A 14,218-nucleotide genomic window follows, 5' to 3' on the forward strand; every position below is an offset into this window, starting at 1 on the left:
CTAGGTAGAAATACATCTTGGAGGAAAAAAAGGCTGGTTACCAATGGTCTTTTCAGTCTAACAGAGAGAAATATAACAAGGACCAGTAGGGGAAAAAGTCAAGTAATTCAAAGCCTGATTGTTACCAAAGAGAGTTAGCTTTTGAGTTATAATGTTACCAAAGAGAGTTAGCTTTTGGGTTATAAAGCCAAATGGTGAATTTCTCACTTTTTTTTTTTTTTTTTTTAAACAAATGCAGGCAAGGATTTAGAGAACATCATATGGAGTCAGCTTAGAGCAAGTGGACAACCTGCCCAGGTGGCAGAGGGCAGATATCCCTTCATCATAGAATGGTTTGGGTTGGAAGAAACCTTAAGGCTCATCTAGTTCCAACTCCCTTGTCATGGGCAGGTTGTTCAAAGCCCTGTCCAACCCAGCCTTGAACACTGCCAAGGATGAGGCAGCCACAGCTCCCCTGGGCAACCTGTGCCAGGGCCTCAGCATCCTCACAGTGAAGAACTTCTTCCTAATACCTAATCTGAATCTGCCTCTTTCAGTTTAAAGCCATTCCCCCTTGTCCTATCACTGCTGTCAGGCAGGCCTGTGGTTCATTGGTACCAGTTCAGGACACCTTCCTCACCCACATCAAGCCCCCATCTACCTGTGCGTGGGGAAGCGCTGACCATCCTGCAAACTGGAGTAATCCCCCCTCAGCTCCACGGACAACCGCATCCCCTTGGCAATCCCCAGCCCGCGGGACATCGGGGGCTCGGCACGAACAGGGCGACACCGACACAGCCCGCAGCCACCTCAGCCGGGCCCGCTGCTCTGAGGAGAGAGCCCCGCAGCGTGTGTGCAGCCAGCCCTCAGCCTCGGCCCAGAAGGAGCTCAGCCTGCCCGCCGCCCGCACCTCCTCCTGCTCCCCGCACTGCCTTTAAATAACGACTGAGCTGCGGTTCCCCCCCGCCCTCCCATCGCCGCTTCCCTCCCGGGGCTGGGCGGGGGGAGGCCGGGCTGGGCGCGGGCCGCCGCGCTGCGGAGCCTGTCCTGCACCAGGCGGCGGAGTCAGAGCTGAGCGCCCCGGCGGCCCCGCAAGCTGCAGCGGCCGTGTCCGTACCGCACCGTCTTCCTCCTCCTGCCAGCTCGGCTCGGCTCCGCTCGGCGTCCCGCCCGACCGCCCCGTGCGCCGCTCCCGCCCTCTATGGATGGGAAGGCAGCACCCAACGGCGTGGCCACCATCGAGGACAGGATCTTGCGGATCACGGGCTACTATGGATATTACCCGGGCTACTCCAGCCAGAAAAGTAAGGCACCCTCTAGCCTCTCCCGGCCCTTAGTGTATACGTGTGTGTGTGTGAAGGTGGTGGCAGCAGTCCCCTGAGGGTGCCCGTGGTCCCCCAAAACGCCCTCCCCACCCCTCGGTGTTGGGAGTCAGAGGGTGCTCCCTGCCCAGATCCCTGCTGAGAAGCCAGGAGAGCCGTTGGCTCTGCGGGTGGGGGGGCGATGCGGCCGCGCCGGAGACGCGGTTGTAACGGGGGGCCATGGCGTTACGCCGCCAAACTTCGGCTCCATCCTGCAGCCAGCGCTCGGGAGGGGTGCGAGGACCTTTGGCTGTCATTTGGGGTTTATTTGTTATTTCCAGCCCTCCCTGCCCACCACTGACAGGAGGGGTGGGTTTGCTCACCCGGTGCTACGCGCTGCACCGGGAAAGTTTTGGTCCCGGTGGGTCCACCCCGGGGGGATGCTTCAGCGTGAAGGTCCTGGGTTTTGGAGCTTCCTCCCTTAATTGATCTTCATCGTCCTAATTAGATTTTTCCAGAAAAGTGGGGAGTTACTTAGGGGTTTTCCTTTGTGCCATTTTAATACGAAACCCCTGTGGTTTAGGGGCTTGGTGTTGGTTTGGTTGTTTTTTTCAGTTAGTTGTTTGTTTTTCTCCTTTAGCAGCTGCAGTTAAAGCAGTCGGTCCTTGCAGAAATTCACTATTTTTGCTTTTGAAGTTTTTAATTAGGAGCAGTGGTGTTTGCTGAAACTGTGGGTGTCCCAGTGCTCTGTAGAGCTATTTAATGCGGAAACTTAGGCTAATGAAAGAAATAATTCATTTTTGTCATTGAGGAAATTGATGCATTAGGATTTTATTATCTAATAGTTGTTTTGCAGTTTCAGAAGCTATGATATGCAACAGCTTACTAAAAGGAAGGGGAATGTAGGCAATTTGGGTGTGGGGGGAATACAGGGGCACCCACCCCCCCACCCCCCCCCACCTTAGTAAGGTGAACACTAAGGAGCAGTCTTTCTTCTGCATATTTAAGCTCCCCTTGGAATCACAGGAGGTGAACTGCTTTCCAGAACAGGCAGTGCGGTACTCTCCAGCTCTAATACAACTATAACCCAAAACCAAAATGAAAAAAATTGTTAATGTCAGTCAAATGTGTCTGTGGGCTTTTTACAACAGAGGAAAGTTGTGCATTGAAACCACTTAAAAGAAAAAAAAATAAAGAGTTCCTTTGTGTAATGATCAGCTGAAAAAGCAAATGGTCAAGCCCACTGATTTTATTCAGCTGTTACTCATAGCACACTAACAGCATGGCAGGTGTTGTGGTCATTTGGTGAGGTCACTTGGTTTGTCTGGAGTTGGGAAGAAACTCGGAACAATCTGGAGGAATGGCTGCATGACAGTTCATGGACTGTTTAGGTCTGAACCAGGTGGACCCTCTGCCCCAGATTCTGCAGTGGCTCCAGAGGATCTCTACAGTGTGATTTACCAGAGAAGAGTGAGGATACTGGATTAATACTTTGCAGGAAGTTCGCTTCAGTGACAGAAAGCAATTTTTCAGTCTTCAGCAACACTCCCACTCTCTACCAACATGTAGACCTGAATTTAGTGTTGCAGTGCAAGTATGTGCTGTGCACGGGTGCATCAGGGACACAGAAGAGCACTGCCCGCACAAAGAAAAGTTTTCCTAGTCCAGGACCAGCTTCTGCAGATGCTACAAATTGCATCTGCTTAAAATCTGATAAAGCACGACAGGAGAGGACAAAGCTTTCAAAAGTGCTGACTCTTGGGATTTTATTGCAAATCTCCTACCCCTTCGTACCTTTGACAACTGAGGCAAAACAAAAATTAGATTATGTTTTGCTGTTCAAAGAAAGTAAGCAAAATTCTTGATCATCGTGCTTAAAGAGAAAAACTGCAAGTGTGTAGCCCAGAGGTATCCCAATATGTAAGTGCCCTTGGGTAAATGAAAAGCACATGCCCCTTTTAAGCTTTGAACACTTTTTAAAGCAGTCTTATGAGTTTTGGAACCATCACGAGAATTATTGGTGTGCTTGCATTTGACGAATACCTTATCCTTGTGGCTGTGTTTTGGCTCTACAAAGTGCTTTAAGGTGTCACGAAGATGTTCTCCCCCTACCTGTGGAAAAACAGGCATCCTTCAGGCATCTTGAATGTACAGCCTCTTAGCACTGAGGCAGGGAGAATCACTCTTGGAGATCCTGGCTTGGATTTCTATCTCCATTCCTGTGTCTATGCTGGAGTATTGTCTTCAGGTAGTGTTGCTTCGAAATACTGTTGACTGTCAGTTCTCTTAGCTAATTCTAGAGTACAGCTACAGCACTGTCAAAATGTAAACACTCGAGGTAGGAGTCTTGTACAGCTAATTATTAGTGTACTTAATATCTCAGTTTATTTTGGCAAGGGCATGATTTTTTTCACCGCTGTCACAATGCAGTTTTAGTGCAACTGAGCAATAGTGGTCAGCACCTTTTGCTGGAGAGCAGCATGCTGGTAGCATGTAGTGTGCTCAAAATGTCAGTTAGGTTGTGTCCCTGCTGTCCCCAGAGGCAGAGGAGCTATTGTCTTGTCATGTGCAGTCATCTGCTTACGCAGTCACCTTGTTCGTGCTTTGGTTTGAAGGGTACCTGGGAAAGAGGGCTGCTAAGGATGAGCCCTTGTCCCCAAAATGGTCTTGTGCTGTCTTCTTCTTGGTAACCGCTTGGGTGTGATCAGAGAGCACCAGAGGGGGTGTTATTTGGATGATAACAGCTTGCTGATGGTCACTGCCTTTCTTGAGGCTCCTTTTTGTCCACAGCCTGTGGTGCCAAGCTAGGGACAGGAAGGATCCTCTCCTTGAGGAAAGGTAAAGGCAAGTGGTGGTAGCTGCTGTTCCGCTCACCCTTGGGGGGACTGAAGGCTCTGTGAATTGTGCTGGTGATTTACATCCCTCCCTTGGTGGATAGGCATGTATTCCGTGGTTTAACAGGAGATCATGTCTAGGTCTCTGTGTGTGAAAGCTAAGAACTGGGAATCTTACCTTGGAGGACTGTGGTGTTCAAGAGCTGTTACTACAAAGAACTGCAGTATTTTCTAGTGACTTTTGCTTCATATTCTGTATTTGTGTGCACTAACCTACTTCAGATGATAGTGTGCATATGACGACTCTTTTGTTAATTTTAAATCGGCTACTTTTATGATTTTATTTATCCTTAAAAAAAAGGCATTAGGAAGGAAAATACCTTTTTCCTCTTCAGATATTTGCCATAACTTTTCCTTCTCTGGCTTTTTGCTGTTAGTACAACCATGTTTAATGTCTCCAAGCTGAAGAGTATGTATGGTGGGGTTTTTGTTGTTTGTTTGGTTGTTTTTTTCTTTCTTTTTTTCATTCTTTCCAACTGCCACTCCATCTGCCTTTCATCTCAGTACTGCAAGCTATTTTACTTTCACACTACAAAGTTCCTCTCCTTCAAGTCTGTCCTAACACCTTTTCTGTGCCTTCCACCGAATTAAAACTGCTCCAGCCAAAGTTTATCATCTCTAATCTTCACCAGATTCACCAAGTCCACCTCGAAGTCAAGCAGTGTCTGCCTGTGTAATAACTTTTTGATGGAGGTCTTTCCACCGTCCACAGTCTTCTGTCTTGTCCTGGTTCTCAGCGTTGCAGATCTGCATTTCTGTAATGCTGTTTTCTCACATCTGTGTGAGCACAGCATTAACTCCTGAAAATGCAGTGGCTGCACTTGTGCTTCTAGCTCTTCACATGGCACATCACCACCTCTTTTTCATCATGCTTGGAGGGCTTCTTTTAATATGCATTCACGTCTGGAGGGTTTGATTCCCACCACCCCAGGTCATGAATGCCAGTCTCCAGCAGGCTCTTGCTGGGCTTTTAAACCAGTTCCTTTGTACATTCTCCCATGCTGCTTGAAGCTCCCTGCTCCTCTTCTTCAGACCTGCCTTGAAACCCTGTAGTTCCATAAGCTTCTACAAGCAGAGGGTGGTGTTTCATGTCTGTGCCGAAGCAGGACTGTTGACTGTGATACTGGGCACATTGTGTTGATACTGGGCGGCCACCCCTCTTTGCAGCTACATGGTCAGATGTGTCTGCCAGGGAGCTGGAAAGCCCTTATGGCTGTGTGTATCCTTGGCGGAGCTTGGCATCTGTGAAGAAATATTGAACTTGTCCTTAATGGTATCACAGTCACTGTAGAGAATAACCTTTATGTTTTCATACTTCCCTAGAAGAGCTCAAGCAAGGTTTCATGGCTTCATTTGGAAAGTTAAGCCTCAAGTCGGCAATCTGAATTTAAGCATCTGCTTAAGTCTGAACTTGTACTAAGCCACTGGGCTTTGACAATGCGTTTAAAGTTAAGTCCATGCTTAATTGCTTTGCTTAAGACTGGGATTAAGTTATGCTGAGCCAGAATCAGTGGCTTGGCAATTTGGCTGTCTTGCTCTCTGAGCAGAGTAAAGGGCTGTGGAGGGTAAATCTGAAACACTGGAGGAATTTTCTTCTGGTTATTACAGCTGCTGTGCCAGCAGTCTGCTGCAGTACGAATCACATGGCAAACCTGGGTCATCTCTGTGCTTACTGAACACCATGCCCTCCTGGTGGCTTGTCAATTCCAGCAGGAGGAACAAAGTCTTGGTCTGTTTCCTGGAGGCACCCAGCTGCTACTCCAGCAGTTTGCAGAGGCCGCAGTCTCTCCATGCAGAGCACACACAACAGGAGAGACTGGGAAAGGAGCAGTTGAGTAAAGGTGCCTTGAAATCTTTGGTGGATAAGGCTGGTTTCGGGAAGCTGTGTTTGAGGGGGTCTAGGAGGGAGGCAGTGGTGTCCGATTTATGTATGAGTTGAAGTCTCAAGGATGCTTTGGCTTTTACCAGTTGCGGCAACTCTCCCTGTGCCCCCTGGTAGTGTTTGTGTTGCAAGGATTCCAGATGCAGGTCTAGGCAGGTTGGAATGAGCTTTATTTCAAAGTCCTTCCATTCTCTACTTTACATGGATTTTCTGTAACAGAGTTAGTCCCAGCTCTTCTTTTAGGGGGGTGTGCTGCAGTGGGGGCTGGATCACAGACTGTAGATTTAACAATCTTTTTTCCCACCAGCTCAGGGGGCACAAGGGGATGTCATAGCATAGGATGCTATAGGATACTTCTCCTCAAGGCTTGTCATTCTGTTCAGGAAAAAAAGCCCCAAAACTATGCTGTGCATCAGCACTGGTAACAATAACTTGTGAAGTAACTTCTTTCAGTAAAACAGATTTTATAAATACTCCTTTGCCCACTAATTTCAGGAAGACTAGGTATGTATTCTTCAGTGGAGTAGGGTCGGGGTTTATGTGGATTTCTGTTTGTGCTGGAAGGAACAACATGGCAGTGCTGCAGTTGTAGCTAGAGAGTGGAACCTCCCCTTCACATGGGAGTCCAGGGCATTTTGGAAGATGAGAGGTCTCAGTAGCTGGCAGGAGAAGAAACTGGTTTGGTCCTCAGCCTTTTGTCAGGGACTGATTTGGTCTTTTGGGGTTGCATCTCTGGGGAGCTGAGCTGTGAAACCACGGTATCTGAGTATGCCATGGCATATGGGTCCAATTCTGAACAACTGTGGGGAGGAAGGATGAATTTAAATTGGGAAGGACACCATGGTGACCAGGGCATTGAGGAGCATATCCTTCCAAGAGAGGATTGATAGAGCTTAGCTTGCATGGGCTGGCCAAGATGGGAACGTGGCTGCTGGTCCAAATACATCTTGGGAGAATGAATGGGGAAATGTAGGAAAGAGCTGTTTAAACTGAAAGAGCATGTTGGCACACAGACAAATGGGTATGAACAGGCCATGAATAAATTAAGGCTGGAAATTAGCAGAAGGCTGAAATTAATGGCCAAAAAGTTTCTCCTAGTCTTACGTATTTAAATAAGAATTATTTCCTAAGGTTTAAAAATGTCTAATAAAGAAGTTTGCCAAGATTTTGAGAAAAATTACTCCTATTTGGCAGGGAAAATTGAGACAGTAAGGTGGGAGGGAGGAATATTAATTTGCCAGAGATTGCACAGAACAAGCTGTAATGTTTGATTGAACAGTCTCTTCCTTTGCTGGTGACTGCATAGCAGGTCTTGTGCTGAACCTGGCCTGGTGTTTAAGGTTGGTGGATGTTCTTCCGATAACTTGGTAACTTTCTGTCTGTGCTTTCTGCCTGCTTTTCAGTTCCTCTGCCCTCCCGTGCTTATTTGCTCCAGCCCTACTCGCAGAAGGGCTTCCTTTTTCCCCAAAGAGTTGCTGCTGCATATAACTTATCAAGAAATGATCTGGGTATGAGCTCCTAGTACACTCCTGGTTAGCACAGAAGAGAGATCCTTCATTTTGACTGTTGTTTCAGCACTCTTTCCCTTGCATTGTCTTCCCCATCCAGTCAGGCAGGCAGCTGCATATCTGGTCTTGGTTAAATATGGTAAAATAATATCTTAAAGTGGCAGATAGTTCTGGCAAACTTTTATCCTTCCAATGCTTGCATTCCTGTTTTTTATTAGTGGTTTTTAAAGTTTGCGATTATTTCTTCTGCACATTTAGAAATTGATTGGCTTTTGCTCAGCTACCTGCATGGGAATTCACCTGTGAAAGTGAATTTGCAGCTTGCTGTTTGCTGAACAACTGGTGGCAGGCATTTTTCTACACAGACCTCCTGTTGGATGATCACAATGATGAATAATGAAAATGCCTGCAAAAAAAGTCAGTGTCTCTTTGTGGCAAATGTGATAATGGGGGCATGGAGAGGTGGAAGTGAAGTGCTTAACTGATTGGTTAAATTATTCACCAAGTGGACCAGCTCTACTTAGTGAGACTGAAAATCCTTCTTGCAGTAAGGTGAAGTGGGACTCCCTGGTGCCTGATTTGGGCTGGCCCTTGGCAGAATGGCAGATTTCATTGCATAAAGCTAGAATCTGTAATATTATGCCTAGCTAATACCCAGGGTATGGCTCAGTGAATTTATTCAAAAGCTTGAGGCATGTGTTCAAGTCACAGGCTTTTGTTGTATTTGCTACACAAAGATCTTTCTGTTATTACTTTGAAGACATGCTGATTCTTCCTAGACTTCCTTTGCAAATATTCTTGATAAAATGGACTTGCCCTTTACTGCATCTGGTTGGGCTGGATAAGGGGTAGCAGAGCAAGGGAGTGAGAAAAGTCTCTCTTTTGTAGAGGCAAGGAAGTAGAAGCTGATTTGCTCCTGTTCTGGTTACCTTAAGAGCCTAAGGCCTTAAGGTCTCTTAAGTCTGAGCAGGATTCAGGTCTAGGGTGGTACATGTTTCCTGCTGTTTCTGGCAGTTGTAAAGCTTTTCCTTGTCTCAAAGCTGTCCAGTCTATTTTCTCTGATGTAAGAAGAGCTCCCGTAACTGTTCTGAGTCTCATTTAAGTTTCAGTTGCATTTTTTAGAGGGAGGAAGAGAGGGGCAAGCACTAGCATGGCAGTTCATGGGTTAATATGACCCCACCAAAATAATTCCACCAAATCCACTAGTAGACCGGTCATAGATGTGGTAGTGATCTCTCCATCCAGACTTGGAAATCGTAGCTTCAGCTAACCTGGCAACATTTCCAGTTTTATTCCTTCCTGGTTTAGGCATATTGTGCTTGCATTATGACTGGGAAGTGGCTGTTCATGGCACTAAAGCAGTAGTTCTTGAGTAATTGATTGCTGAAACAATATACACCTATCTCTCTTCCTGCAGAGGTTTAGTCTTCTGGGGAATGTTTTTGGTGAGGGCTAACACTTACCTTTATTATTAATGGGGTAGTTGGAGATGCTGTGCACTTCACTAAAAATAGCTTCCTACTGGGAACCAGTTTTTCATATGATTCATAGAAACACAACTGTGCACATCCATTCCAGCTAATGGACATTATATACCTGAATGTCTAAGGACAATACGGACATCACGTGCTGCTGTGCCTGTGTAAGGTAAGTGTGAAACAGGGCTGGAACACATGTTCACTGTCGGAGTGCTCTGAGACAGAAAAGTGATTGCATTAGTTTGCACAGTGTTATATATATTCAGCATCTTGAAGTAAGATGGCATAGTTGTGATAGTGCAGTTGTTACAACCCTTTTATATGCCTAAATCCTGGGAGGTTTAGTCCTTTCCTACGCAAAGCTTGCCATGTGGAGTTTGCAGCCCTGAGATTGTGTGGGTGCAGATTGGGGTTTTTCTTCGCAATGACAGAAATAACTTGTTGTGCGATATACTACAGGGGTTAGAATATGTATCAGCTTGTGTGCAAGTGGGATGCTTTGTGGTGCTCCACTACAGGAAATTCTTCAATGCTGACAACGTGGACGATAGGCAGGTAAACTCATTGAGGGGGTGGGGTGACGGGATGTTCTGTACCGCATTTGGACTTCTAGCTGAGGAAGATTGGTCCTACATGTGACAAAGCACTTACTCAATTCTCAGTACTCAGTGAGGCTACTAACAAACAGAGCAGGTGGAAAATGACTGAACTGAGCATTTTTTTCATGTGAATGGGAAAGAATAACATATCTGATGAAGTTTTCTAATTTTCTGTCAGTTCTTGCTTCTTTCCAAGGTGGCATGGAATGGAAAAAAAAATGAGGAATTAGGTAAGAAGAAAATTTTAAGCATTTTTAGAACATTTCTTCTGAGGGGAAAAAAAAAATCAGACTGGTGAAGTGTCTGGAATGTCACTGAAATGACACTTTTCGCATGCAGTGAAGGAAGAACCTTGGAGGAAGGAACAAAAGACATTTTTCAGCTCAAACTTAGTTGGGCTGTTGGTGTGCTGAGCCATATGTGCCCTGTCAGGATGATTCATCCAGTACAAGGCCTGCCTTCTGTCACTCTTCTTGGGTGGACCCTTTGGCAGTGGGCATGGATTTATCTGTGCTTGTGTGCCACAAAGCTTGATGCTTGCAGGGTGCATTGGACTGACTTCAGTTTGCAGTTAAGTGCACAACTGTTGTCTGACCTAGTGTCTTCATGGAGGTGTGGGTGCAGGAATGTGCCTTCTAAAGGCCATCTGTGCTCCAATGCAGACCTCGCTGGTTGTTTGGAGGGTTGACTTAAAAGGCTGAGGTTGTACTTTACCTGTAGATGTGCTGAGGCAGGCAAAAGCAGTGAAGAAGCTGCTTAGCTGTGTTTTCCAGTGCATCTTGTTTGTTTACATGCATTCAGTGTTGGAAAGGAGGTTAATTGGATCAAATTAGGGCAACTCTGTTCCTAGCTAGGGTCTGTGCACATCTGCTTTGAAGTGTATTTTAAGCATCCTTGTGAAGACAGGTATACTTGGCTCTGAGCTTAGAGAAGTGAGCTACAAGAAAAGATGTGTCTATGTGGGCAGACTCTAGAGAACTTGCTTAAACTTAGGTATTTGCAGTGTGCATGGATGCAGCAGTAGCTTTTTTGAGAGCTAAAGTTTCTAAGGCAGACACCTGGAAATACTACTCTGGTAAGCATCTACACGTGATTTAGCCACAGTGAAATTTTGTGTAAGTAACTTTTAGAGGCACTTTGAAAATGTGTCCCTTAATTATCATTGGTGTAAAACATCTATACAGTGTAGTGAAGTTTCATAGCACTTTGTGGACATAAGACATTCCTTACAGTCTGTAGCTTTAAGGAGGCGAACAAAATGGAAGGTATAGCTCAGATTTGCCCTGTGTAAGGGAATGGAGTGTAGAAGAAATCTGTCACTATTGCTGTGCACACTGTTAACAGATGTGGGTTTTAGTCTCTTATTTTAGCTGGGATCTCAGATTTGTCATACAAATAATAGTAAGGAACAGACAGACCTCAGTTGCTGTAGTTCTGAAGCTGCTCCTGGATGTGGGATGTTTACAGCTGAGGATGTTTGTGAAGCAGTCCTAGTGATGTGTTACCTGGCTAAAGACCGCAGAACAGAAGAATCCTCTAGTGGTTTAATGATGCAGCACTTCACATCCTCCCTTTGGGTAATGGATAGCATGTGGCAGTGTAAAGCAAGTCCTTTCATTTTGTTAATGTGCCCAACATTTTCAGTTTCCCTACTTGGGACTGTGGGCAGGACCTGTAGTTTAGAGCAGTCTGAATTGCCAAATATCCCCCATACACATAAAGAGAAGATCCACAGGTCTTTATTTGAGGGTTGTGGTCACATTCAGGTATTCAAATGCAAGTCTCTCTGAAAGCCAGCTGCAGTAACAGCGCAGTTTGACCTGAGTATGTACATACTGGGTCTTCTGCTGTATTTATGCTTTCCTTGTTATTTCAGTGGCTTGAGCTGTTCTCCTTGGTCCTGACTTTCCCTTTTCATCCTACCAGCTTCCCTGCACTCCCTGTGTCTGTGGCATCAGAGTTGGCTGGTTGAAGGCTATGAACAAAAATTTTGTCTGTGTATTCCCCAACTGAAGAGTACGTGATTGCTGGTCCTAGCTTCCCTCTGAGAGCAGGCTTTGATATCATTCATACTCCATAGTTTATGATATTTTTGTAGCAGACTGTTAAGGTCTGGAAGGGAGTAAAAGGGACAATTTAAAAAGGAAACAATAGCCCTTTGCATTGCGGTAAGTCTGTGAGTGAGCAGGTTCCTGCTCTTTGGAATTGTTACTGGGTCTCTCTTTTATCACAGAATCATTTTTTTAAAGTCGATGTTGTTTTTCCTAATATAGGCACTTGCTTCTTGTCAAACACATCCTTGTATGCCCTGTTAGAACTTTGCACCTTGTTCCTGGGTGTGCAGATTACAAAATGTCTTGTAACTAATCTGTTGATTTTTTTTTTTTTTTTCCCTTTTAACCTTTTTTCTTACAGAAAGAAGTCTCATGTGAACATCATCCCTCTGTCCCTACTCACTCACCCTGTTTAGTTTTTTTTAAGGCACTGAAGAATCTGACCAGTAGGCACACTTATATAGGGAAGTGACTGACCATTTTGCTATTGTAGAATTGCTTGTCTCTTGCTGCTGGTTCTTTGGATACAGCTTTTCAGTTGATGAATGAGGGTAACTCCCATGAAGTCTTGGAGTCAGGTTCCCCCATTCTTCCTCCCCAATATATGTGGAGACAGGAGGAGGAAGAAAAGAAAGCATTGACTAGTTCACTGTGAATAAGCATCCTGTGAAGATTATACATCTTTTATAATTCCTTCCAGCATATGGGTGAGATACTAGCCTGAGTGGATAAGTGATGGCTTCATACTGTTGGTCTACTTCTATAGACTATACCAGGATTCCAGGAGTCTCACAGGGTGCGCCTCCCTTTGTCTGGGGCTTTGGGATGAGGCATGAAAAACATAAATTTTTTTTATAGGACAATTTTAGGTTTTTGTCTGAAATTCAATAAAAAAAGATTAATTTCCAGAGCCACACCTATAGGTATAGGTCTGTAGAGCATTGCAGCAATGGTTGTGAACCCTTTGCAGTTTTAAAAAATGGAGAAAATGTAGTTGTTTTATTAAGGCTACAGAGAATGTTATAAAATATTCATGATGATTATTTCCTCTTATTTGAAATAATAAATCCAAGGTTAATTTTGTGCTTGCAAAAAACTGGTGGCTGCTGTTGGCCCTCTGTTTCTGTGCTGGTGTAATGTAGAGATAATACTTAATATTTTATCTACTTTGCAAAGATGTTATTAGTCATGTACCCAGAGAACAAAAAGTTTCCCTTGCTGTTGCAGGTTAGTGAGATAGAAGCTTCTGCCATCATTTCAAACATCTTGGCCCCTTAAGAGCCTAGGGAAGGAAAACATTGCTGCACAAGAGTATCATATGTACAGCATAAAAGTTTGCCTGTTAGCAAATTTAATACTCAGTGTAACTGTTAGCTTTAAAAAAGGCAATAAGGAAATGCCACCATTTTTGTTTATTTTAAAGGCTAAGTTCCTAGAAATTATTTTTGTCACCTGTGCCATCCGTTGCATTGCCAGTTACAACATTTCTGACCCGTATTGAAAATTAGATTATGACATTGTGATGACTGCACTGAACAATGAACGGTGCCCCAGGGATTTATGAACAGGATTTAAGACAACCTTCCTATGGTTGCATTATATTATTCTGTTGTATGTGGTTTTGTTATTTATTTATTTTCCCAAAGAAATGAATGCTGGCTTTTAATACTGCCATGTAGTGACAACACGAAGCCTTTTTAGTTACTGCTGCTGCACAAAGACTGTAAAGTTTGACATCCCTTTGAAGAACTGTTCTTAGCCACTGCTGCTATTTTTGAGTTGTTCTCTGCTAGAATATTTTTTTCGATTTTGTCCTTGTATGCCCTGAATTTTGAAACACTTTTAGATGAGCTCACAACAAATCAATTGAGCTCTTTCCTCCGTTCACACACACCCCCGCCCCCCCCCCCCATTAACTTTTACTGGACTTTGCCTGCAAAAATCTAGTTGAAAGATAGTGGTTTTTTTTCCCTTGAACTCGAAGCAGAGTCTTCAGAGAAATACCTGCCAGAAGCACTGACCTACAAAATCTATTAGACTCTCCCCACTGGTGCGAAATTTATGAAATGCTGCCAGACTGGAGGACTCTGCTCTGCTTCAGAGGTAAAATACAAAGTTCAGTTTTGCTTTCATAAGCATAAGTGCGAATAAGTGGCTGATAATGAATTAATATATACACACCTATAGAAGGTGGTTTGTGAAGTTCTCTCCTCTTTTTACCTTCTTGGTTTGCAGAGAGACTGTTGAGGGCAGAGACTGAGCAGTTTCAACATCCAAGTGCCACAGCCAGGTTCTCTGGGGCTGGCTTTTGACCTCTGGGAGCATGAGAGGGAAAAGCAGGTTGAAAGTGCTAATAAAAGAACTCTGAGAATAGAGATGCTGAAATCTATCAGTGAAACAAATGTTTCACTTATACAAATCCCATTTCTGTGCAATTTAAACATAAACTGCTTAACAAGAGCAATTGGGAACTACATGCATGGAGCTGGGTCAAACGCTGTGCTGTTTCACTGTGCTGCTTGC

At 44.7% G+C, this 14,218-nt stretch overlaps 1 protein-coding gene across 2 annotated transcripts in view; it reads left to right on the top strand.

The window, feature by feature from the left end:
• Positions 1–1,112: 1,112 nt before the first annotated feature.
• The window catches only part of SLC35F4 (solute carrier family 35 member F4), a 128,194-nt gene continuing 115,088 nt past the window's right edge, over positions 1,113–14,218 (top strand). For both annotated transcript variants that reach the window (XM_057433054.1, XM_057433055.1), the window contains exon 1: positions 1,113–1,283. In XM_057433054.1, the coding sequence (XP_057289037.1) occupies positions 1,181–1,283 (103 nt within the window). In that variant the 5' untranslated portion in view covers positions 1,113–1,180. The remainder of the gene's footprint in view (positions 1,284–14,218) is intronic.

The sequence above is a fragment of the Pezoporus wallicus genome, unplaced genomic scaffold, assembly GCF_028554395.1.
Source record: "Pezoporus wallicus isolate ANWC-B61680 ecotype Strahan unplaced genomic scaffold, APGP_CSIRO_Pwel_v1 contig_7379, whole genome shotgun sequence".
Classification (NCBI taxonomy): domain Eukaryota; kingdom Metazoa; phylum Chordata; class Aves; order Psittaciformes; family Psittacidae; genus Pezoporus; species Pezoporus wallicus.